Here is a 27,134-nt window from a genome sequence, read left to right as displayed (position 1 = left end):
TGCAGCCTGTGAGGGATGATGTTTTTAAAAGGTCAGTAATTGACTGCTGCAGGCTTTACTTTTATCCATGGGCCTTCACAACTGGAATTTAATTTGTTAATTCAATAGTTCTCGAATACTTAGAATCATAGGGTCACACAGCACTGAAATAGGCTGTTTGGTCCAACAAGTGCATGCTGACCATGTTCCCAAACTAAACTAGTGCCACCTGTCTGCACTTGGTCCACATCCCTCCAAACTTTTCCTCTTCATGAACTTATCCAAATGTCTCCTAAACATTCTAACTGTACCTGCATCCATCACCTTTTCCAGCAGTTCATTCTCTGTGTGAAAAAGTTGCCCTTCAGTCCTTTTTAAATCTCTCTGCTCTCACCTTAAAAATAAATCCTCTAGTTTTGAACTCCCCATCCGAGGGAAATGACTCTGTTAATCACCATATCAAACGTCTCATGGTATTCAATAAGATCATCCCTGAACCGTCTATGGTTCCTGCTGAGAAAAATTCCAGTCTTTCCAGTCTGTTTTTAATATTCAAACCTGAGGAAATCAATTGCTGGAAGATTTCAGCTAAGTTGGTACATGGCCAAACAGATAATACCACACCCTATTCCCCTACTTTGCATGTAAACATGGATTATTTATGAAAAAACTGTATTGTAACCTGATATAATGATTATAATCTGCAGTATTAGTTTCATCTGCAAGTTTGCTATGTTGTTTACTACTTCTTCTTCACATAATTTTATTTTTTATCCCATTTTAAAAAATGAGAGCACATTTATACATTCCTGTTCATTTTATAATAAATGGAAGAGGATTATTTTCTACATTTATACATAATTCACTGAATCTGTAAACCTAGTCAGGTCCATACATAATAGATTGCAAAACTATGCAAAGTTTCTGAAATAACTCCATGAACGCTGTTAATATGTCACCAAGTCACCCCTTACTTACATGTGCATAGTACAAGATACTGACCCAGCTGGTTCATAGAGTGAACAGAAACTCTGGCACTCATATTTATAACTGTCAGCCAGGGCTCCTTGATTGGACCAGGTTAATGGCCTCAATCAAATAACTCATATTGTTTGAGATCCACCTAGCTGACCTCGTTCCAATCACTACAGTTTCCAGTCTGTATTTCCTGCTGGGAATCAATAGAATGTCTGGTCAGCATTGAAGCAAAGCTGGTCACTACTGACAAGGAAAACCAGGAATCACTCCTATATTCTTTTCATTCACTGGATGTGGGCATTACTCTCTAGGCCAGCATTTATTACCCATTTCTAATTGCTAGGGAACAGCTGAGAATCTACCACATTGTTTAAGTTTGGAGTCACATGTAGACCAGATCTGATAAAGATGGCAGATTTTCTTCCCTAAAGGAAGTTAGTCAATCAGTTCGTTTTTTCTGACAATCATTTCTTTTCATCCCTGATTTTTATTGAGTTCAGAATTCACCATCTGGAAAGGTGGGATTCAGACTCGTGTCCCAAGCATATTACCGGGTATTTTGGGTTACTTATCCAATGGCTTTATCATTACGCTGCATCCTTTCAGAGATACTGCAATCTCTGCAGAAGAAGCTTCTCCTGCAGCCCCATGGAATGTAAGTGCAGCTGATTATTGCCACCTTCACTGGGCCTTCCCAGCATGGACCTGCTGTAAGGCCATCAAGCTGTGCAAGCTACATTAAAGGATTTTCACAGACTTCCCCAAAACAGTATCAAAAATAAAACAGCAGGCAGAGCAAATCAAAGGTTGAGCTGGAGGTAGAAATTAAAATCTTCTGAAATAACTTTGAAAAAACATTAAGAAATGTTCTATAGAAGAAGAACTAGAATACATGGAACAGTGCACTACAGTCTTGAAATTATTTTCTCACAGCCAGTTCTGTTGATCAGCAAATTGTCTTTCTTTTTATTTATTCATTCATGGGGTGTGGGCAATGGTGGCTGGCCAGCATTTATTGCCTGTCACTAGTTGTCTTGAGAAGGTGGTGGTGAGCTGCCTTCTTGAACCGCTTCAGTCCACCTGCTGTAGGTTGACACACAATGCCATTAGGGAGAGAATTCCAGGATTTTGACCCAGTGACAATGAAGGAATGGTGATGTATTTCCAAGTCAGGATTTTGACCCAGTGACAATGAAGGAATGGTGATGTATTTCCAAGTCAGGATTTTGACCCAGTGACAATGAAGGAATGGTGATGTATTTCCAAGTCAGGATTGTAAGTGGCTTGGAGGTAGTGGGGTTCCCTTCTATCCACTGCCTTGTCCTTCTGGATGGAAGTGGTCATGAGTTTGGAAGGTGCTGTCTGAGGATCTTTGGTAAATTTCTGCTTTTTAGGTGAATTTCTGAATTACATACATCATTGTTAAAAAAAAAGCCATTGCAAATCTCTTGAACATGCTACAAGATTTTTATGGGGTTTCTAATCATGGTGTGGGAGCACGGACGTTGAAATTTTCACTGGTTTCCTGATTGCCAGCCCTGTGGGGGTGCATGACAGGATAGAATGTGGGAGTTGAGAGATGGTGGTGATAGAAAGAAAAGTGGGAGACAGTGCTGACTCTGATAGAACCCTGATTGAAAGGCTGCAAATTTAGAATTTCTACACCTGTCCAACATGCTGATCTTGTAGTGGTCAAGACGTGAACAGAACTCCCTTGTCCCTTCCCTTTATTTTATTGTACATAGTACAGGACAGCATTTGGTTGAAGGTAGCAGAAATAAGTTAATTACAATTAACATCTCTCTTGCAGCTCAAGAAAATACAAGCTGGAATATTCACCTTTTCAGTCCAAAAGTTGGAAAGTTTGCAAGAAGGAAACCTGTAGCCTGATGAATGAAGAATCTTTTAATTGCCCAGAGGGCAGCTAAGAGTCAACCATACTGTTGTGGACCACAGTTACATGTAGGCCAGGCCAGGTAAGGGTGGCACTTTCTTTCCCTGAAGGATGTTAGTGAACCAGGTGGGGTTTTCTGACAATCAGCAATGAATTCATGGTCATTGTTAGATTCTTAATTGCAGATTATTTCCCTTGATTTCAAATCCCACTATCTGCTGTGGCACGATTTTAACTTGCGTACCCAGAACATTACGTGGGTCTCTGGATTTATAGACCAGCGATGATGTCACTCGGCCGTTGCCTCATACCTTTCTTATTTCAGGGTAATGGATAGGGGGACATGGAAGGCTGAAATGAATGGAGACGATGGATCTGTCCCAAGCCTGGTTCCAATCCATTGGTTTTGCACAAATAATGTTGAAGAAACCTGTCTCTGCATCTCCAGTAATCCTCCGCCCTCCAAACTGGCAGCTTGCCTGTACTTTAATCAATTAACCTAGCAAATTGATACATGCGTCACTTGTTTATGATTTGAAAACCAAGTCCAATCTTTCACTCTTGCTGTAGACCTTCATTAACATGGGGTTGGCAATATATGCCGCGTTGCTTTTCTTCTCAGCAGTAAGTACTAGTTTACTTTACATATCGTTCATTTTTAATGTAAAATAATGCATCTTTACAGGCGTATGCTGAAATAGGTTTAATAAATTTGAAGCAGAGTTTGTATGTAAATTCTTTGTGCAGTGAATATCTGATATGTATTTTATTTGTAGTAACGTACTGTGTCATGTGAACAACACATTTTAGTATCACCAAAGCTCAACATATTTTTTGATCAGTTAGTACATGATGGTAAGGAGGAAAATTGTATTCAGTTTAGAATATTTCAACATTACCTTTTTCATGTGTTCGTTGTAATCAGTCGTATAAAGGTACAAACACAGGACCAAGCCAGCATATGTTACATAAAATGTTTATCAAACTAGAGCGGAAGTATTTTGTTAGAAGTCTTAAAATTAGATCTTGTTTGGAATTAGATAAGAATGATTAACAGTTTTGCTCACTATTATCTTCTAATAACTGTAGGTTATTTCAAATAAAAATACATTACAAAATATTTAAAATGAAGGAAACAAAGAGCATTTTAAATGCGGTCAATTTTCTTACTTCATACTTTTTAGTTTGGTTTGCGAGGAGCACATATCCAAATGTTCTCAAGAATTTAGTTTTTGATGTTTGATTGTAAAGTTCTGCTCATTCGTGTATGATATATGCAACCATCAGACATGGTTTCCCATAGGCAAGGCACTGAAAAATTCTTCTTCTTCTTTATTGAGGCAAATTTATTTTTAGGATATGAAAGATTACTCTTTTTGTTTATTGTTACACTGGCAATTACACTTTGAATATTAACTATTCCACACAAAGACCACAGAAAACATGGGAACAAATTCTCACAGTGAAATCCTCTTGAGTTTTTGCTTTAAGATGTGTTATCCACCTATTGTACTTGCGTGAAGATATTGTTACATAATTTTATATATTCTTTACCTGCTACATGAACTTGAGGAGTCGAGAAACACTGAAACAATGTCTCATTAAAACCTCATAAAACTAAGTCAATTACAAAATTGGTAGAAAGTGACTGTCAGAAAATTTGACCATTGAATCTTTACTATAATTATCTTATTCCTTGCTTAATAATCACCACTTTTTGTTTCGGCTGTGGACTGAAAGAAATGGGAAAAGGCACCTCTTTAAGCCAAAAAAAATCTACGGAAGAAGATTTTGCAGGTTTAAAAACAAATTGCTGGAACTCATTGTCAGTTGACCCACGGTGCTGACTTATGGCAGCTATGTGTGTATATGTGTGGGGTATGTGTGTCAGTTTTGCCCATAGACAGTCCTTTCATTAGTTTTTCAATTAACCAATGTTCTGGGCTCAGGAGGGCTCAGCATTGCAACAAGCACTTGTTTAGTTCTTGCACAACTGCCTGTGGGAGAGAAACATGTAACCTACAAAGAGAAAACTCCTACATTTCTCTCTTGACCTCCTGTGTAGAGAAGTAAAAGAAAATTTCCTGGTGGCTCAGTTGCCATTTTCCTGTGAAGTGCTGTCTCTGCAAATTCCGTTATTGAACGAAAAAGTGGGCGAATGATCTTCAGTCGCACTGAAAAGACAAATCTTCAAACAGTGAATGAAAGACTGAGAATTGGTATACTTGTAGTCTTGTGTCATCAATAAAGAATCAAAAGATATTGAAAGAAAATTAAAGAAAATAACTCATCAACATCCCAGGTCCGAGCTGCCACTGGAATTCTGTATCTTTGTCTCTTAATCCCCTTCCATAACATTTGTATTTTATCTAGTCTCTTTGCATTTGCTTGTAGTGCATGGGGTTTTTAAAAGTTTAAATTACAGAGTGATTAGTTAGCAATTTATGAATTTTTTCCCCTGCTATTGGTTAAAAACAGCTTGATTGCAATACACAATTATTTTCTTGTTGATGAAAAGCAAAAAAAATGGCATGCTTATTTGTTTTACCTCACTTAAACAGGTAAAACCAGATAATTTGCTGGTTTGATTAAATTTTCACTTTTGTGAAGAATCTAGGAACAGTGGGTCTTGATTTCCAGTGCATTACCGCAATAAGTTGCAACAGCTTCAAAATGTTGTATCATTTCACGCTTTATTCTGTTGGGCTTAACTGGTTGATTGGTCATTAACCCCTGACAACCCAATATTTGACATCGTCCATCCTTTACTGCGGGATTACAGGTTATTTACCTACGTCAGCAATTAAAATTTCTATTTTATACAAGTCCCTTTCACATCTCTAGCTGTGATATAAATTCTGTACCTTAACTTAGTTTATCGCCACATAATTTGATAGAATAACATTTCACAAGTAAACATTTGCTTTATCTCATCATCATTCTCTGACTGAAAGGAAACTTTCAGGGGACTCCAGATATTGAAGAATTGCCCAACGGAGTCTTCAATTTCCCAGGCAATTGCTTCAGAATCTGCTATCAAAGGGATTCTGTGGGTCCCCATATGCAACTCACATCTACCCAGGAATAAACACTAGTGAAAATCTGGGCCATCATTTTTGTTTCGTCTGTTTGTTATGTTATCATTTCCAGTTTGAAATGTGGTTTCTTGAATATGACCATCATCAGATGGACAAGATAAGCAAGAGATTCCATCCTTTTAGGGTAATTTTTATTTGCTTCGATTGGTGTTAGTCAGGTGGTAACAGCTGCAAAATGGAGTCAGTTTTCTTTCTGTCCATTCGGCATTGATTATGTTGATATTTTGAAAGGATCCTTCAGTCAGGTGTAAAATGCACCTCTCTGTAAAGCAGTATCCTCTGCCAACTTCCAGGAGCTCAATTGCTATTTCTGTTTTGTGCATTGGAGGGGGACAAATCAGTCCTATGGGTTATAAAGCTGGAGATGGTCAACAAAGATAAAAGTAGAATTGAAACCATGACAACCTTCATTTATAGGAATAAAGGAACACGAAGGCCATTGAGCCTATTCCTCCATTCAGTAGGGCTATGGCTGGCCTTGGCCCACTCTATGCACCTACTTTATGTCTATATGCGTTAACATCTTGGCTTAACAAAAAATGCCTACTGCAGATTTTATATGAACAACTGTTCTAGCATCAATGGCCATTTGTTGAAGATAGTTCCAAACCTCTAGCAACCTTAGTGTGTTAAACTATTAAACTGTGCCCCCGAGTTCTAGAATCTCCAACCAGGGGATACAGTTTCTTATATGCCCTGTCTTTTCTTATTTCTAAGTTGACAAGGAAGGTTAATTTTCAGACGTTTTGTCACCATTCTAGGTAACATCATCAGTGAGCCTCCGATGAAGCGCTGGTGTTACGTCCCGCTTTCTATTTATATAAATATATTGTTCATGTAACCCATTAACTTTCTAAATTCTGGAAAAAGCAGGGCTTAATTTGTTTGATCTCTCTTTATAACTTAATCTCTGAAGTCCAGGAGCCATTCTTGTAAACCAGATTGTACTCCTCCAATATATCCTTCCTAAGATGTAGTGCCCAGAACTGCCTACTGTGGGGTCTGCTTAGGGATTTGTAAGCCTGCAGCATAATGTTGGCATCCTTGTATTCCAGTCCTCTAGGTATTATGGTAGCTCTCCATTAGCTTTTGTGATTATTTTTTGCCCCAGTCCAGGGCATTTTAAAGATCTACATACCTGAACATCTATATACATTCATCCATCGCATTTAACGTCATACTGTGAAGAAAGTACCCAGATCTATCCTTTTTTCAATCTAAAATGGATAGCCTTATGCTTACTTACATTTAAATTCACCACCGTCATTTTGTCCATTCACTTCATCTATCAATATCCCCTTGTAAATGTATGTACCATCTATACTATCTATACTACTACCTACATTTATATCATAAGAAATGTCATGTTTCAGTACTGTCATGGGGTCATAGTTTTTACAACATAGAAAAAAGCCTTTCTCTGATGAAGGGTCTAGGCCCGAAACGACAGCTTTTGTGCTCCTGAGATGCTGCTTGGCCTGCTGTGTTCATCCAGCTCCACACTTTGTTATTTTGGCCCATTGTGTATGTGCTGGCCATCAAATATCTACCTGTTCTAATCCTATTTTCCAGTGCTTAGTGCACAGCCTTATATAATATGGCACATGCTCTGCAAAATGTTTTGACAGGTCCTGCTTCTACCATCCTTTCAGGTTGAGAAATCCAGATACGTTTGTTTTTCCCCTAAACCTTTCTAAACCTGCTATGCCTTGACCCTGGTTATTTACATCTCTAATTAGGAGAAAACGTTTTCCCTATCTATGCTCCTTATAACTTCGTAATCATCAATAAAGTATTTCCCTCATCCTTCTGTGTTCGAAAGAAAACAATCCCAGTCAATCTATTCTTTCTTTATTGCTGGATCACTCCAGCCCAGAAAACATCCTGGTGAATCTCCTTCGCACCCTCTTTAGTAGAATCATATTTTTCATATAGAGTAGTGACCAGGACTGCTCATTGAATGCCGCCTGTAGCCTAACTGACATCTTCATCATAACTTCCTTGCTGTTGTATTCAATGGCTTAACGAACAATGGATAAGCATCCCAAATGCCTTTTAGGCCAACTTATTGACTAGTCTTGCTGTCTCCAAAGGTCTGTACGAATGTACACCAAAGCTCCTCTGATTCTCTGTACTTCCAAAGGTCTTACCACTCAACATGTAATCACTTGTCTTGTTAGTCCTCTCAAAATGCACTTTGCAGGGTTGAGTTCCATTTGCTACTGTTTAGTCCATCTGACCAACCTATTGAAATCATTGCATAGTCTTAGGCTTTTCTTCTAGCTTTTAGCACACCATAATTTTCATCTCAAATGTGAACTTAGGGAAGTTAGTGAACTTCGATTTTTAATGTACAAAAGAATCAGAAAGGAACCAAGAACCAAACCCAGTGGTATGCTACTGGACATATCTTCCAGTTGCATAAACATCTTTTGAATATCATATTTTGCCTCCAGCATCTAGTCCAATTTTGATTCCAATTTCCAAATTGTCCTGGGTCTCATGTGGTTATGTGGTCTTAACTGGCTTGTCATGCTTAAAAAATGTATCCTGAAACTTTCAGTGCAATACATTATCCCCAGTTGGCCTGTAAATTTAGTAATTTTACAATGTAACAGTATTTGTGGAGTTCCTAATTTAAGTAAGCGTAATATAGGTGTTTTCAAGAAAGTCCTTCAATTAGCAAGAAGATGTAAGATTAAGCATTAATTGGGCATTATGTGAGTGGCAAAAATTGATGAGTACAATTTAATAATCAAGTATACTGATTTTTGTTCATTCTAAGGAGGATTTCTAATTGGTTGGGTTTGAAGTAAAATTCATTCTTCAGAGTAGAACCTGTGGAATCTATTCAGCTATTTGACACAGTGATCAATGTTAATGTTAGATATTAAAATGCTAAATATTGAAACTGAATTTTAGGATTTGAGCAGAGTGGGAGCACAACGCTCAGTAGTGTTGCATCGTGAGAAGAGAAGGTGGATTTCTGCAACTTTCAAACTTACAGAAGAAGATGTGGGTCCTTTCCCTAAAAAAGCAATAAAGGTAGGTATTAATATATGAGGAAAAAGGAAATTCTTTTCTTTGCAACTGTAATGTAGATAATGAAAAGATTTGTCAGTTGGAATATTTTAATGTAATTCAGCGTTCTACATTGTGTATTTTGCGTGTTCATAATTTTACGAGTAAGACTGATGATTGAATTTTTCTAGCGTTATAGCTAAGCATTGACTCCATCAATGTCTGACAAATAAATTAGCTTGATATTGGTTATTTAACTTTATTTAATTCTAGTTACTTTCTTCAAGGTATATAACAAACTTATTTTTATAACTGATGTATGCCTTCATTTATTATTGCATCCAATTTGCTCACTTAATATATGGGGCAGAACTGCGGCTCAGTGGCTAACACTACTGCCTCATATTGCCAGAGGCCTGGGTTCAACTCCACTTTCAGGTCCAAGGTGGAGTTTGTGCATTCTCCCCATGTCTGTATGGGTTTCCTCCCACAGTGCAATGATGTGCAGGTTAGGTGGATTGATCATACTAAATTGCCCATAGTGTTCAGGATGCTTTGAGGGAAAGTGTGGACGTGTTGGGCCATTGTAGGGGTTATTTTTTTAAAAAAACTCTGGCACTACTCTGGTGCCTTGCAGTGTTGTATTAATTCTGGAACATTTAAAGATCTTCTGTGTCTTTAGCAGTTTCAACCCTAGCTCTGTGCAAAACATGAACAATGATGTAGGCCAATAAAGCAGACTGGTCTGTTTTTGTCCTTTATATAAGGATGGATTAATTCCATTGATCCCAGTAAATATACACGTGAAATTCAGATCATGATTCTCCATACCCACCAGAGGATTCTAATTCATTATAGCAGTGTCTACAATTTAAAAGTCTGGGCCGGTTTGAAAGCAGAGAGGCTTGTAAAATCCAGCATGTGGTCTTCTCATTGGCTACTCACCTCTACTGTCCTGTCTGAAATTTTATGGGAGACAGTGGTGTTGACAGGTGGCTTTCCACCCTTGGACCTCCGATGTCATTAAATGAGCAATTAATAATCATTTAAGGGTCTCCACCTGCCCCTGCTATTATTGTACCTGAGGTGGGGAAGGTCCATGTCATAATGGAATACCAACAGCTTTACCTGCATGGGATGATGTTGAGGAAAGTTTCGGGGAAGGGTGGGTATATTCCCCTCTGTGTTTATCGATGACACTTCTCCTTTCCAAGTTCCTTTACCCTCTCTCTAGTCTGTCAAACATTGTTTGTGTTTTTTTATATTCTCTTCCTCTCTTATTTTTCTGATTTTCTGTATCGTTCTGTCTTTAGTTATTTTGTGTTCGGATATCAGGATTTTGTTTATTATTGCTTCCTGTGCACATTGTCCTTTCAGTTTTCCCTCGTGGCTTCTTTCTTTCTTTGCCTAATTGCCCTTATTTTTCACTCTCATGGCTTCCTTGTCTCTACAATTTATTACTCACATGTAATGGCCTTGATTCTCTAGCCCCTTTCTCCAACTTGGGTTAGATCAAGAACATAAGAGGCAGACAGGACTTCTCAGTGTAAAAGGGAGAATGTGAAAGAAACAAAAAGCAGGTCATTGGAATGTTTCACTACTCTGAAATTCTGATGTCTTTTATGAGGCTGGAAGTGCCCAAAAGAAATTGTGAAATTTGAGCCAAATCATGAAAATGACATTTTAAAACCTGGTTAAAGATGACAGATATTCTTTGGAAGCATTTCAATAACTATATGTAATATTGTCTGTCTGGCAGTGAGAATGATGCCAGAAAAAAATACAGTGTAAAATGACTTAAACAAACCAGAAAATCCAAGATACACTCAATAAGTCTGACAGTGTCTGCAGTGACAAAAACAGTTAACATTTCAAGTAAAGTAACCCTTTGTCAAAAGGTTTTGTGAGATGAAAATTTACTGTTTTATAAAGAAATTTCACAGACAAACGAATGCTGAAATGACTATTTGAACTTTATTATATGTAGCAACCAAAATAAGATCCCTCAAGTAAGCAAGTTAAGCCTCACAATCCAACTTAGTTTAACTGATAAATTTTGGAATTTAGCTATGATTCAAACTGGCAGTGTCTGTCTCTGGATATGTGTGGGATTTGATCCTTGTGCAGTGTGGTCATCCAGAATTTTGTTGCTGAAGAATCCAAAGGTTGAATTCTTATAGGATTTTCTGTCTTGTAGAGTTTGTGGTGTGGTAATATTTAAGATGCTTCTGAAGTCACCATGTCTGTAGTTTGCTTTCTTAGCAGAAGTAAAAGCCAGCTGATTTCTCAACCAAGCTTCTCTGTTCCCTGTTACTCTGTTAGCTGCCTTTTCAAAACATAGCCTGTACTGCAATTAACTCTTGAAATTCTTCTGCAGGCAATCTCACTTGCCCATATTTCACAAGGCAGCTAGTTATCAAGGAGATGTTAAAATAGTTTGTTTATTTTGCTTTGACTCCTTTCTCCCAAATATGGTTAATTGCTTTCAATTCCTTTATGATAGCTTTTCCGTGTCCCTTTCATCTTAAGAAACACTTTTTCCCCATAAAAAGTCATTGCTGATTATTTCAACCCATGAAGGTCTAAAATGCCTGTAGTTTACAGCATTACATCAGGAAAGTCAAAAAGCTTGACATTATGTAGTTCAGTATAGAAAGTTCAGTATAGAAAGTTTAATATAGAAAGTTGTGTAGAAAGTGATAATTAGTCACAATTGCAGCTTATTTCCTTTTACAGGTTTCCAATGATCAGTCACAAAGCCATACAATGCTGTTTTCAATGACAGGCCAGGGTGTGGATGCTGAACCTGAGAGAGGCTTGTTTTCAATTGATAGGTACAGCGGACAAATATACATCCATCACAAAGTTGATCGTGAAAAAACAAAGGAATTAATGGTACGAACTACTGTCATTTGAGTTTATTTAGCAACAGTTTTGCTTAAAAGCTCAATGTGTGCATATTGGATGCTGTATCTTACTTGTATTTGTTCCGAATCAACCAACATAATAAGTCCAAGAATTAGAAATCTATGATCCTGCTTCACCATTTTAACAGTGCCAGAGAATGAATTGCAATGTGTTGAAATGTCTAATGGTTCCACAAGAAATGTAACAAATTATGGATTTCTCAGTAAGAGTAATTTACATAATACATACTTAAATGGTGTTTTTACAATCTCAGGATGCCCCAGAATGCTTCCCAGCCAATTAAGTATTTTTCAGTTGTAGTCGCTGCTGTGATATAGAAAATGGAGCAGCCAAGTTTATTTTGCACAACCAGTGAATAAGCCAGATAATGTGGTTGTGGTTCTGTTTTTTCCGGGATAAATCATTCCAGAGTATGAGATTTTTGCTTTTTTTCTGTTCCCTGCCTGAAGGCAGGTCAAACTACAGCATCAAGACCTCCACCACAGAAAGGCCAAGGATGGCCTTGAAACCCCAGTGTAATCCACACAAGCTGTCTAGCCAACTAAAACAGCTGGCTTTCCCAAGGTGTCACAGCAACTTGGACAATGTGTAACATTCAGTTGTAGAGCAGATATATGAATAGTGATAGCAGAGGCTCTAATTTTACTTTCCACTATATAGCTGACCAGTAATCTCTCCCACTCATGCTGCCGTCAGCATACATTGGAAGAGCTTAATTAAATACTCAACCTGTATGGCCACATTAAGAATGCAACTTCCTTTTCCATCAAGTCCTGGAATGGAACATGAACTTAGAGCTTCTGGTGCAAAGACAAGGATTCTGTCCATTGGACTATAGGCCTCCAAGTATGAGATCCTATGGACCCATTTGAAAGTACACTTAGCCTTAACTTAAAGTCTCATTCAAAACGCAACACTTTTCAACAATAGGGCACATTCTATTAGTCTTTTATAACCAGTCTAGATGATATGCCCTTGGCTTTGAGTAGAATTTGAATCCACAGTGTATCTGACTCAGTGATAAGGAAGACAATACTAAGCTAAGGCTATGCAATGTGAGGCTGGATGAACACAGCAGGCCCAGCAGTATCTCAGGAGCACAAAAGCTGATGTTTCGGGCCTAGACCCTTAATCAGAGGGGGGGATGGGGTGAGGGTTCTGGAATAAATAGGGAGAGAGGGGGAGGCGGACCGAAGATGGAGAGAAAAGAAGATAGGTGGAGAGGAGAGTATAGGTGGGGAGGTAGGGAGGGGATAGGTCAGTCCAGGGACGACGGATAGGTCAAGGAGGTGGGATGAGGTTAGTAGGTAGGAGATGGAGGTGCGGCTTGGGGTGGGAGGAAGGGATGGGTGAGAGGAAGAACTGGTTAGGGAGGCAGAGACAGGTTGGACTGGTTTTGGGATGCAGTGGATGGAGGGGAAGAGCTGGGCTGGTTGTGTGGTGCAGTGGGGGGAGGGGACGAACTGGGCTGGTTTTGGGATGCGGTGGGGGAAGGGGAGATTTTGAAGCTGGTGAAGTCCACATTGATACCATTGGGCTGCAGGGTTCCCAAGCGGAATATGAGTTGCTGTTCCTGCAACCTTCGGGTGGCATCATTGTGGCACTGCAGGAGGCCCATGATGGACATGTCATCTAAAGAATGGGAGGGGGAGTGTAAATGGTTTGCGACTGGGAAGTGCAGTTGTTTATTGCGAACCGAGTGGAAGTGTTCTGCAAAGTTGTCCCCAAGCCTCCGCTTGGTTTCCCCAATGTAGAGGAAGCCACACCGGGTACAGTTATTGCAGTATACCACATTGGCAGATGTGCAGGTGAACCTCTGCTTAATATGGAAAGTCATCTTGGGGCCTGGGATAGGGGTGAGGGAGGAGGTGTGGGGGCAAGTGTAGCATTTCCTGCGGTTGCAGGGGAAAGTGCCGGGTGTGGTGGGGTTGGAGTGCAGTGTGGAGCGAACAAGGGAGTCACAGAGAGAGTGGTCTCTCTGGAAAGCAGACAAAGGTGGGGATGGAAAAATGTTTTGAGTGGTGGGGTCGGATTGTAGATGGCGGAAGTGTCGGAGGATGATGCGTTGTATCCGGAGGTTAGTGGGGTGGTGTGTGAGAACGACGGGGATCTTCTTTGGGCGGTTGTGGCGGGGGCGGGGTGTGAGGGATGTGTTGCAGGAAATGCGGGAGATGCGGTCAAGGGCGTTCTCGACCACGGTGGGGGGAAAGTTGCGGTCCTTGAAGAACTTGGACATCTGGGATGTGTGGGAGTGGAATGCCTCATCGTGGGAGCAGATGCGGTGGAGGCGCAGGAATTGGGAATAGGGGATGGAATTTTTGCAGAAGGGTGGGTGGGAGGAGGTGTATTCTAGGTAGCTGTGGGAGTCGGTGGGCTTGAAATGGACATCAGTTACAAGCTGGTTGCCTGAGATGGAGACTGAGAGATCCAGGAAGGTGAGGGATGTGCTGGAGATGGCCCAAGTGAACTGAAGGTTGGGGTGGAAGGTGTTGGTGAAGTGGATGAACTGTTCGAGCTCCTCTGGGGAGCAAGAGGCGGCGCCGATACAGTCATCAATGTAACGGAGGAAGAGGTGGGGTTTGGGGCCTGTGTAGGTGCGGAAGAGGGACTGTTCCACATAACCTACAAAGAGGCAGGCATAGCTGGGGCCCATGCGGGTGCCCATGGCCACCCCCTTAGTCTGTAGGAAGTGGGAGGAATCGAAAGAGAAGTTGTTGAGGGTGAGGACGAGTTTGGCTAGGCGGAGGAGGGTGTCGGTGGATGGGGACTGGTCGGGCCTGCGGGACAGGAAGAAGCGGAGGGCCTTGAGGCCATCTGCATGCGGAATGCAGGTGTATAGGGACTGGACGTCCATGGTGAAAATGAGGTGTTGGGTGCCAGGGAATTGGAAGTCCTGGAGGAGGTGGAGGGCGTGGGTGGTGTCACGGACGTAGGTAGGGAGTTCCTGGGCCAAAGGGGAGAAAATGGAGTCCAGATAGGTGGAGATGAGTCCCATTCTTTAGATGACAATGTTCATCATGGACCTCCTGCAGTGCCACAATGATGCCACCCGAAGGTTGCAGGAACAGCAACCCATACTCCGCTTGGGAACCCTGCAGCCCAATGGTATCAATGTGGTCTTCACCAGCTTTAAAATCTCCCCTTCCCCCACTGCATCCCAAAACCAGCCCAGTTCATCCCCTCCCCCCACTGCACCACACAACCAGCCCAGCTCTTCCCCTCCATCCACTGCATCCCAAAACCAGTCCAACCTGTCTCCGCCTCCCTAACCTGTTCTTCCTCTCACCCATCCCTTCCTCCCGCCCCAAGCCGCACCTCCATCTCCTACCTACCAACCTCATCCCACCTCCTTAACCTGTCCGTCTTCCCTGGACTGACCTATCCCCTCCCTACCTCCCCACCTGTACTCTCCTCTCCACCTATCTTCTTTTCTCTCCATCTTCGGTCCGTCTCCCCCTCTCTCCCTATTTATTCCAGAACTGTCACCCTTCCCCCTCTCTGATGAAGGTTCTAGGCCTGAAACGTCAGCTTTTGTACTCCTGAGATGCTGCTGGGCCTGCTGTGTTCATCCAGCCTCACATTTCATTATCTTGGATTCTCCAGCATCTGCAGTTCCCATTATCACTAAGCTCAGGTTAGCATTTTGTGAACAAAATGCCTAAGCATAAAAACAGGGGAGTAGATGTAATGAGGTTATCAGCAACGCCTTCTACCCCAACCTCAAGTTCAGCTGGACTATCTGTAACACCTCCCTCAGCTTCCTTGACTTCTCTGTCTCCGTCTCAGGCAACCACCTAGAAACCGATATCCATTTCAAGCCCACCAGCTCCGACAGCTACCTAGAGTACACCTCCTCCCACCCACCTTCCTACCAAAAATTCCATCCCCTATTCCCAATTCCTTCGCCTCTGCTGCATCTGCTTCCAGGATGAGGCATTCCACTCCCGTATATCTCAGATGTCCTCGTTTTTCAAAGACCACAACCTCCCCCCTCGCAGTGGTCGAGAATGCCCTTGACCATGTCTCCCACATTTCCCGCAACTCATCCCTCACACCCTGTCCCCGAAATAACCACCAAAGGAGAATCCCCCTCATCCTCACATACCACCCCACCAACCTCCGGATCCAAAGCGACATCCTCCAACAATTCCGCCATCTGCAATCCGACCCTATCACCAAAGATATTTTTCCCTCCCCACCCTTGTATGCTTTCCAGAGGGACCACTCTCTCCATGACTTCCTTGTCCGCTTCACATTCTCCTCCTACCCACCACACTCCGGCACTTTCCCCTGCAACAGCAGGAAGTGCGACATCTGCCCCCACACCACCTCCCTCACCTCCATCTCAGGCCCCAAGATGACTTTCCACATCAAGCAGATGTTCACCTGCACATCTGCTAACGTGGTATACTGCATTCGCTGTACCCTTAGTGGCCTCCTCTACATTGGGGAAACCAAGCGGAGGCTTGGGGACTGCTTTGCAGAACACCTCCTCTCGGTTCGCAGTAAACAACTGCACCTCCCAGACGCGAACCATTTCAGCGCCCCCTCCATTCTGCAGACGACATGTTCATCATGGGCCCCCTGCTGTGCCATAATGATGCCACCCGAAGGTTGCAGGAACAGCAACGCATATTCCGCTTGGGAATCCTGCAGCCCAATGGTATCATTGTGGACTTCACAAGCTTCAAAATCTCTCCTCCCTCTACCACGTCCCAAGACCAGCCCAGCTTGCCCCCACCTCCCTAACCTGTTCTTCCTCTCACTTATCCCCTCCTCCTACTTCAGGCCGCACCCCCATTTCCTACCTACTAACCTCATCCCGCCCCCTTGACCTGTCCATCCTCCCTGGACTGACCTATCCCCTCCCTACCTCCTGACCTACACTCCCCTCTACTGGCTCCATCCCTGCCTCTTTAACTTATCTGTCTCTTCTCCACCTATCTTCTGCTCTATCCATCTTTGATCCGCCTCCCCCTCTCTCCGTATTTATTTCAGAACACTCTCTCCCTCCCCCATTTCTGATGAAAGGTCTAGGCCCAGAACGTCAGCTTTTGTGCTCCCGAGGTGCTGCTTGGCCTGCTGTGTTCTTCAAGCTCTACACTTTGTTATCCCTAAGTAAATGTAGTGACTGCATTAAAAACATACATTTAAATAATTTCATGTCAAACAAATTAAACTTTAAGTATATAGCAAAGAAATTTGCTGCTTTCTGATTTTGGTATTTTTTTTTAACCTAAACAGTAGAAATGATCAAACACTTATCGATTTAAATTGCATTGTTCTAACTTTTGAATAATAATTAATTCTATCGATTATTTTCCATTTTCAGTTTCAAGTCGATGCTCTGGAACGAGACTCTCTGCGACCGCTGGACGAACATATGCTGTATAAAATTGTCGTGAATGATATCAATGACAATGCTCCTCAATTCAAAGAAATAAAACCTGTTAATGTATTGGAAAATACTGCTCTAGGTATGCTTTTATTTCAAAGTCGATAATTGTTTATATGTTCTTTCCAATTTATTCAGAATACAAATGGTTTTGCAAGCATGTCTTTATGTATAGTTAGCTGGTAATGATTTGGTCAAGGACGGGGTTCAGATGCATAATTCTTTGAAGCTTGCACTACAGTAGACAGGGTAGTTTAAAAAGCATTTATAACACTTACCTTCATTATTCAGTCCTTTGATTACAGGAGTTGGGAAGTCATATTGAGGTTGTACAGGACATCATGAGGTCTCTTTTGGAGTAATATATCCAGTTCTGGTTGCGCAGTTATAGGAAGAATTTTATTAAGCTACAGAGGGTTCAGAAGAGAATTACCAGGATGTTGGCAGATATGGAAGGTTTGAGTTATTTAAAAAGGCTGGATAGGCTGGGACCATTTTCACTAGAGCGTAGGACATTGAGAGGTAACTTTATAAAGGTTTATAAAATCATCAGGAGTAAGGATAGGGTTAATGGTAGGTGTCTTTTTCCGAGGATGGGAGATTTCAAGATGAGGGGACATTTTTAAGATGAGAGGGGAGAGGTTTAAAAAAGACATGAGGGCAAATTCTTTAAACAGAGGGTTGTTCGTGTGCAGAATGAACTCCCTGAGAAAGTGGTGGATGTGGGTACAGTTACAATGTTTAAAAGACCCTTAGATAAATACATGAAGAGGAATGGTTTGGAGTGATATGGGCCAGGAACAGGCAAGTGGGATTACTTCAGTTTGGGGATTATGTTTGTCATGGACGGGTTGGGCTGAAGGGTCTGTTTCTGTGTTGTATGACTCTATGACATAGGTATTCTTATTTTCTTTATCATTAATCTTCTTTATAAACTCTGGCGTACATGTGAGCCCAGACCACTACTAATGTGATTCACTCTTAACTATTGTCTGAAGTGGCCTATCAATCCACTCAAAAACAGTTAAGAATAAGCAACAAATTAAAGAATGGGAAAAGGCTGAGGGTGACCTAATAGAGCTCTTTAACGTTATGAAAGTTTTTGATTCAGAGAGTGCAGAGACAATGGATTAGATTTAATGAGGTGCTAGAGTAATTGGTCTCCCTGATGAAAATGTCAAAGAGAAGCTCATCCTTGCGCTGGCACCTAAGAGTGAAGCTATTTACGTTTAGAGGGACTTTAATCAAAGTAATGCAAGTTTTCTGCATATTTCTAGGCAGAAAGTCCCACCACCGAGAGCTAATCAAATAGCTGGGAGCTCTCCAGCCCCAATGCATGGGTTTGGTGACCACTGTTGGCTCCACAGCAGTCTCAAGCACTCAGGAGTCAGAGATGGAATGAAAGATGAATGGGTGGGAAATTTAAATTACTGTGCAATCAACGATGAGTGATTAGGCAGCAGGATTAGTGCTCATGGTATTATCCGGGCTGTCTACCTTTAAGCCCGAATAACCAGCCCAGTGCTTTGTCTTAACTGGACAGCTCTAGAAGCCATCAATATAAGCATCATGAAGAAATCCAATAGGGAATGCAGAAAAGTTGTTCTGAATGACTGGTGAAATTGTGCAGCTTGTTATCACAGGGAAACAAATAATATATATCTATTTCAGAGAAGCATTTGGAGGAGATGGGAGTAGACGGTTACCATGGTAGACTTAGATGTAAAACAATTGGTGAGGGATAACTGGTGATCTGAATTGCCTGTTTCTGTGTTGTCTATCCGAGACATTTTAAAAATCCTGAAATTTGATAAATGTCTTTCCGCTGCATTTGTGAGGGCTTTAGCTTTCCCACAAAGACCACATTTTTTCTACTTATATTTATATTGTATGTATTACACCTTTTAGAATGGTCCTGTGAAGTTCAGATCCAGCAAATTATTTTATGTATAGGTTGTTTTGCAAACAATATAGCCAATTATAGCACGCTAACTTACACGGCAGGTCAGCAGAATTTCCTTTTTTTTAGGACAGGCAAATGGGGCATACGCACCAATGCAGCACTTCTTCAGAGCTTCTCTGAAGATTCAATTTTGGGTTGTCCATTCAATCCCCAATGTGTAACTTGAAACAATAACTCATTCCATTTAACAAATTCATTGAAAGCGAAATCTTTATATGAGTTTGTTTCTGAGCATGCAATGATCACAGCAACTGGTCACACACTGAAAACACAAAAAGTAACCTGTGTGAGAAATCTGAGACAAAAAATTTGTCAAGAATGCAACAATCTTCAACATCTGAAAGACAGAGATTAATATTTCAGGAGAAACCCAGCAGGAGGTGAGAGTCAGCCTTGCATCTTCTCTGTCAAATATTGGCCAAGCTTTCCCAATGTCTTCTGTTTTAACTAGATGCATCTCTTCTTGCCCTATGATTGGGGCAGTGATAATTTCTGGGATAAGTCTTAAACAGTGCACTTTTACTCAAATAATTGACATTCTATGTTTTAGGTGAAGAAATCTTGAAGGTGGAAGCAACAGATCCCGATGATGTAAGGATTGGTAATGGAAAAATTTCATATTCAATTGTTTCTCAAAGACCTGCAATCCCATCAAATGTGTTTAATATTAATTCAGAAACTGGATCCATCATTCTTGAAAAATGTCTGGACTATGAGGTATATATTATGCATGAGTCATATGATAATACAGGAAATTGTTACTTTTGTAAATCACAAAAACATTCAAAACATAAAATAACTTTAATATGAGAAATTGCATGTTAATTAGAAGTCACGTTGTTACAATAATCACAATTTCATCATATCAGCCATGATCTCGTTTAAGTGATTTAACAGGCAACAGTGGCTAATTGTCTATATGCTCTTTGGTATTTATAATCTCTTTTATCAAACATAATGCTAATGACCTAAGTATTTGGTAGGATTTAATGTCCCCTCCAGGGGCAGGTTGGCAGGTTGGGCATTGACATAAAATCTGATGCCATGATAATAGTGCCATTTGACCTGCAGCAGGACAGGTGTCAGGTGACCCAGCTCCTAAGGAGGAATTAAGGGGTGTCTCCCACAGATACTCAGGCAAAATAACAAGGGCCCTATATTGCTACTTAGTTGAGGAGGTGATAAGGGAACTTTTCCTGTTTGGCCACCATGTGCTTACAGGACACCACACTTAAAGTATTTCCTTTTCCGCACACTGCAACACCCTCATTCTCCCATCACCCACCCCACTCCTTTCCTGTAGAACACAGCTTTCCCAACTCTCTCTTTGGGGCGTTCCACCCTGATTCCCCCTGAAATGCCATTTCACAATCTCCACAGGTGCTGTGCGGATACTGGAGACAGAAAGTATTTGTGGTCCTGGATACCTAAATTGCTTGGAATCTTCAAATCTTCTGACCATAAATAAATCAACACCAATATACCAAGGTCTATTTCCCTGATGACCAAGTTCATTCATCAGATTGGCTCAAAAAGGAAAAACTGGAAATTGGGACATGAGAACCACATTTACGAGATTGTCAGGATATTGTGGCATTTAACAACAATCTGAAGTTGCCCTGGTAAGCAGAGGTGACCAATCATCCTGCCTACTGCTTCTTGAGTGTTAAATCAAACATAGATCTTGAAAAGCAGATACATTTACATTTTCTGGAATAAGTTTCAGGCAATCTTTAGGATTCAAGGGATTTTGACTGACATGCACTCTCCCACCAACCTCCCCACACTCCAGATCCTGGCACAAGTCCCTATGGGGCTATGGTGGATTCTTCTGCATAGGTCCTTGAGCATATTTCATGTCTTTTGGTTCCCAGTTGGTGAAGAAGAGGGAACACCAAGGGTGAAGTTGAGATAAATCCTCATCCCTCTTCAAAAATTCTCTGAATACTATGATTCCCGATTTTCCAGGAGCCTCCCGAGTGTATTTCACATAGTCATTGTTCACACTGACAGTGGGAGAGCTGAAGTTGTTGAATCGAAGATTTCTCCATGAGGAAGTGGTGATAAAATGGGCAGGAGATGCACTCTGGTGGTAAATTGAAACTGTTGCACCAATTGGCCTGTCGGAAGCAGTATTTGGGATAAGAATCACTGATTCTGCAAAAATCCTGATCATTCCAGGAGACATGGGAGCTGTAGCTGGAGTCAGAAATATGCACAATTGATCGAATCACCTGGTATCCTTGAGAAATCATCAGGAGCTCCTTCATAAAATTCTAAAAGAATTTGGAATGGAAATGAAAACTCTTCTATTCATCTTCCAGTCCAAAACTGTAAAGAGCAGGAGTCCCCTCTTTTGGACAATGTGTTGGGATGCTAACCCTGTTTGTTTTCCTGAGTCAGCCATCATTTGGCATGAAGGGCAGGATTGGAGAGGAAGTCTTCTGAGTTGAAGTGGTAATTGAGAAAGTATTTACCACATTGGAATCCCAGAAGAGACTGCTGGAGGCTAATGGGTGGACAAATTCTTGATTTTGTAGGCATTGTCAGAAACTGAGGAAATTTAAATAAATGGGGTCAAATTGGAGGAGGTGGAAGGCCTAAGGATTATATCCTTTCCACCTATACAATACAGGTTCCCATTATAACTACCTAGGATCCAAAATCATATCGCACTAGAGGGTCCCAAAGAGACATGGTCATGGGGTGAGTTTGTAGATAAATGGGCCAGAACTCAGTCTTTGGCAAGACTTATTTGTGGTCAATGAGGGAACAGTCAGCATCACTCCTGGTGGGTAAAAAGGGGAAAACAAATCTCTAGGCAACGAGGTGGGGCAGTCTGCATTTGAGTTTATTTTCTGCCACTATTTACATCAAATTCATAGGGTCGGGGTAGGGGAGGAAGGGGACAGTGGGAAATTGCAGAAGAAGTTCAGCCTTGTGTCCTACATTTATTATGTTTGGGTGATGCTTACACTGTAAATCAATGATGAAGATGAAATCAAAATATCAAACCTTATGCAGTCTTGGAGTTTAAAAAGACTAAGGAGTTTTATGCAAAACAAGACAATTGTCTTCCAACTCCTGTAACAGTTAGGTTTGTAATTACTTTTTTATTGGTAAGAAGTTGATGGCTTTTCTTTCTACAAAACATCATTTATGTTTTTTGACTGACTATTATGTTTGCTTTAGGCCATTAAATCGTACTCTTTGGTCATTAAAGCAAGAGATAATGGATTGCAAGTATTGTCCACCAGTACAGCAGTACAGATAAATGTGACAGACGCCAACAATAATCTTCCAATTTTAACTCAGAAAAGTGTAAGTAGGTTTTAACATTTTATCCCTGGTGGGAGCATTGTGCTAAGGGATTTTTAATCTTGAAGAAAAGGTATTTCTTGGGCAGACATGGAATTAAATGTATTGTTCTTTCAATTGCAATTGCAACTCAGTTCGAATGCAACTATGAAAGATAAAAAAGAACTGAATGGACTTCAGATGCTGGAAATCAGAAACAAAACCAGAATTTTTTTGAAAAGCTCAGCAGGTCTGACAGTACCTGTGGAGAGAGAAAGCAGAATTAATGATTTGGGTCCAGTGACCCTTCTTCAGAATGGATGGTAGCTAGGAAAACGTTGGTATTCATGCAGAGGGTGGCTGGGGGTAGAATGAGGAGTAAATAATAGGTAGGGATAGAGCTCAAAGAGAACAAAACAAAGTTGGACAGACGAAGGTAAAGGTCAGCCTAGGAGAATGAATAGCTGCTAATGGAGACTATCAGTAGCTGACAATGGGTTGTGTGCGGTGGCAGCCAATGTGATGACAAGGCCTGGTGTGTTAGGATTTGGGCAAGGATATGGGATAAGATACTCAAGCCCTAAAATTATTGATCTCAACATTGAATCCAAAAATCTGAAGATTTCCCAAGCAGAAAATGCAGTGCTGTTCTTCCATCTGCTGCATAAATATCAGGCTTTCCCTAGCTACCATCAGTTCTGAAGAACGGTCACAGCATCTGAAACTTTAATTCTGCTCTACCTCCACAGATGCTGCCAGACCTGCTGAGTTTGTCCAGAAATTGCTGTTTTGTTTCTGATGCAAATACTTCTGAGTTTATGGGATGCACATTTGGATGTCTTCAAAGCATACTGACTGAAATAAGGAATTGAATTATTGCAGGTGGACAAGGATATAATTTTTCAATTGAAGTCAGATGGTTTTACCTTTATTAAGTGTTGTTTCCAAATGTCTTTTAGTAAGTGCCAAAGTAAGTTCTCAGCCTATGTTTAATGCTGTATTTTTAATTTCATCTCTCTTGCTCTGCCAAAAAGCACCACCTCTGGTCAGCTATGCCCTTCTATATTTTCCAGCTGCCATCCACTTTCAGTTCATCAATGCTTCCTTTGTGCCATGTGGTTTTCACATCACAGTGTGTTTCCAATCATCGGATAAAAGTGAATACTACCTTCAAACCTAGAAACTCTCCCTGCTGTCTCTCTCTTTCTGCTTCACCATATAAAATGCAAACACTCATATTTCTCTCTGTGGCTGTCTGTTTATCTTCAAATCTGAATTTGTTGCCATCACAATATCAAAAATCATTACATGTTTGTTCTGTGGGTTGGAATAATTCTAAACCAAACTGGGGTTTCAAGCATTCCTATTGACCTGTTACGTGCCTAAAATGTATCAGGAGTGCATAAAAATGACATCAATGCTTCAAGCATGCATACAGATACCCTTCAGTACTTCTCCTTAGTCTCCTGAAAGCGTACTACATATACTCCTCAGTGTCATGAAACACAGCCTTTAAATGTAGCCATTTGTGGGGTCAGGTAATGCCTTTGGCCAATTTGAGTCACATTGTTATATTCCATTTAAAACCCATTCAGTCCATGAAAGTTTCAGATCTCGGGTGTTGAAAATCAAAAATCAGCAGTCCATTTTTCAAATTGTCAGCATCATAATAAGGCAGCTAAACGTGTTTGAGGTTAGTTCTGAAGAGGAAGACTTCAACATCCACAGCATCAACAACAAACTGTGTTGAAATCAGCACATGAACAGGGGAGAGTCGAAGACAGGGGCACAGTTGAGAAAAGTTGCATAAGAGAAGGGCCAATGTCACATTAGGCACTGGAATTTACAGACAGAAGCTTCTTTGAAGGGCAGTGCTTGGTTTCTCATGTCAGTTGATGGCTGACATCTGCAGCCCCTGGAAGTCTTTCTCTTGATGTGGCAGACACGTGTTAGATTGACTGACAATCAATGCTGCCCTCAATTTGTTGCTTCTGGTTCCTTCCTTGCACTGAAGGAAATAGGTTAAGAATATCAAAATACATTGTACAAAAAGACACATGGCAAGTATTGGTTGAATGGTGATGCAGGGATTGGCAGACATCATTGCGATAACAGCCCGAAAATGGATTATATGGAATTAGTTAAAATAAAACAAAACTTGACACACACATACCATTAGTGAATTTCAATGTTATGAACTAACTTTTTCTACTGGTCCTATCTGCCATATCTTAGTAATTTCTCTAGGGGGACTTGTAGGCACAGGGTGCTGTGGTCCTCTATTTGTTTTAATTTCTTTTGTTGCATGGACTGCCAATGACAATGGACAGCAGCAGCCTCTGGAAGCAGAGGCCAGAGCATCAGAATGCCAGTTGGAGTGGATTCTTCAAGCTGTTATCTCGTCGTGTGGTCACAGAGCTTAAAGGGAACATTGGCACAGTGAGATAACAAGGTGTAGAGCTGGATGAACACAGCAGGCCAAGCAGCATCAGAAGAGCAGGAAAGCTGACGTTTTGGGCCTAGACCCCATAGTGACACAGTCACTAGGTGTAATCCAGAGGCCGTAGCTAATATTTTGCAACTCAAGCCCAGATTCCATCACAATTGCTACTTAATGAATAAATTTGAATTAAAAACTAGTTTGGTGATAGTGACCATGAAACTACCGGATTTTCATAAAAATTCATTTGGTTCACCAATACCTTTAAATGCTCTGAGTACATGTGGCACACAATGTAATTTAGCAGCTCTAAACTCGGAACCCTTGGGACACTGTAGGCCATCTGCAACAGCACAATTGCATTCAACTACATTACATATGCACCTAATTTACCATTATTAACAAGCCAGTAAATCAACAGTTTTAATAAAGAGTGTAAGTCGGCAGGACAGGAAAAACACCAGGCATACCTAAGAATAAAGTGTCAACTGATGAAGCTACAATATAGGATTATGAGCATTCTGCTCCCAGTATTTCTTACAAGATAGAAAAAGATAAGACATTCAAGAAAGGATCAGATCAAAACACTGCATTTCCTGCCACTTCCCATTGATAATGTTAGTGGATGGAACTTGAAGCAAAGGCAGAGGCTCAGGCTTTTTCCATTCTTAATGATAGGTATCAGTGCACAATATATAGCTGAAGAATATACCACCCAGAAGTGCTGAGCGGGTGATTCAGTTTGGTCTTTGCTTGAAGTCCCAGTATAACCTTCTGACAATAGAAGTAAAGGCTTCTGTTGCACATGCTGCTATGTCTTGTGATTATTTGTTGCAGTACAGCTACAACACTGGCAATTACAAAACAAAAACTATCCATATCTGTTAGCTACAAAAAGCAGAATAAACCCAACCTAGGTAAATATTACCATCAATCTAACTTCAATCATCAGTAACTCAATGAAGGGATCATCAACAAGTGCCATCAAGCAGCACTTAATTAGTAACAATTCAAACACGGATGTTCAGTTTTGGCTCAGGTAGGGCATTCAGCTCCTTACCCGAATGAATAGTCATTATACAAACACCAATAAAAGAGCTAAATTCTCGAGGTGAAGTGAATGAGAGTGCCCTTAATATCAAGGCAACACTTGACTGAATTTGGCATCAAGAATCCCTTGTAATGTTAAAGTCAATAGGAGTGTTTGGGAAAATTCTTCACTGCTTGCTGTGACACATAGAAGATGTTGGGGTCACGTGGTGGGTCAGTCGTTTGCCTCAAGGTGCGGGGGATCCGGGTTCAATTCAGTCTTGGGCAGCTGGGTTTGCATGTTCAATGTGCATTTGTGAGTTTCCTCTGGGTGCTTTGGTTTCTTCCTGCAGTCTAAAGATGTACACGTTTGGTAGATTATTTGTGTTAAATTGTCCATAGTGTCCAGGGATGTGCAGGATTGGTTGATTAGATATGGGAAATGCAAAGAAAGCGTAAGAGGCTGGGTCTGGGTGGGACTTTTGGAAGATCAGTACAGACATAATGAGCTGAATTGCTTCTTTCTGCACCGTATGGATTTTATGTTCATTGTTACTGGAGACCAATCTGCTTAGCTCCAGGACATTGCTGCAGGAATTACTCAAAATAGTGTAATATGTCCAGTGAGCTTTCCTCTATCACAAGGAAAGATGTGAAAATGTTTTCTAGTGATTTTCAGAGTGTTCAGTGCCACTCATAACTCTTCAAATGTTGAAGTACGCTCTATCCAAATGCATAAAAACTCTGATAAAATTCAAGCTTGGGCTGATGTGTGGCAAGTAACAGCTCTTCCACACTTATGCTAAGTAACGATCAGCTCCAACAGGAGAAAATCTCCCTTTGACGTTCAATGGCATTACCATTGCTGCAACTCCAACTTTTAACATCCTGGGGTTACCCTTGACCATACCCTTAATAGACCAGACATATAAATACTGTGGCTGCAGGAACAGGTCAGAGGCTGGGAACACCATCACCTATAAGTTCCTTTCCATGTCTCACAACAACATGATTTGGAATGATATTGTTGTTCCTTCACTTGTAGATGGATCAAAATCCCAGAACTCTCTTTCTAATAGTGCAATAGGGTGTACTTACACCAAATGGCTGCA

General features: G+C 41.0%; 1 protein-coding gene across 1 annotated transcript in view; it reads left to right on the top strand.

Annotated features, from left to right (window-relative positions):
* Positions 1-3,403: 3,403 nt before the first annotated feature.
* LOC125461586 (cadherin-like protein 26) overlaps positions 3,404-27,134 on the top strand; it is an 83,482-nt gene continuing 59,751 nt past the window's right edge. The window contains exons 1-6 of the mRNA XM_059652633.1: positions 3,404-3,475; positions 8,872-8,994; positions 11,707-11,865; positions 17,231-17,375; positions 19,807-19,973; positions 22,449-22,577. Coding sequence (XP_059508616.1) covers positions 3,434-3,475; positions 8,872-8,994; positions 11,707-11,865; positions 17,231-17,375; positions 19,807-19,973; positions 22,449-22,577 — 765 coding nt within the window. The 5' untranslated portion in view covers positions 3,404-3,433. The remainder of the gene's footprint in view (positions 3,476-8,871; positions 8,995-11,706; positions 11,866-17,230; positions 17,376-19,806; positions 19,974-22,448; positions 22,578-27,134) is intronic.

Source organism: Stegostoma tigrinum, chromosome 19 (genome assembly GCF_030684315.1).
Source record: "Stegostoma tigrinum isolate sSteTig4 chromosome 19, sSteTig4.hap1, whole genome shotgun sequence".
NCBI lineage: Eukaryota > Metazoa > Chordata > Chondrichthyes > Orectolobiformes > Stegostomatidae > Stegostoma > Stegostoma tigrinum.
Note: the sequence above shows the minus strand (reverse complement) of the source record. Positions and strands in the feature narration are given on the sequence as shown.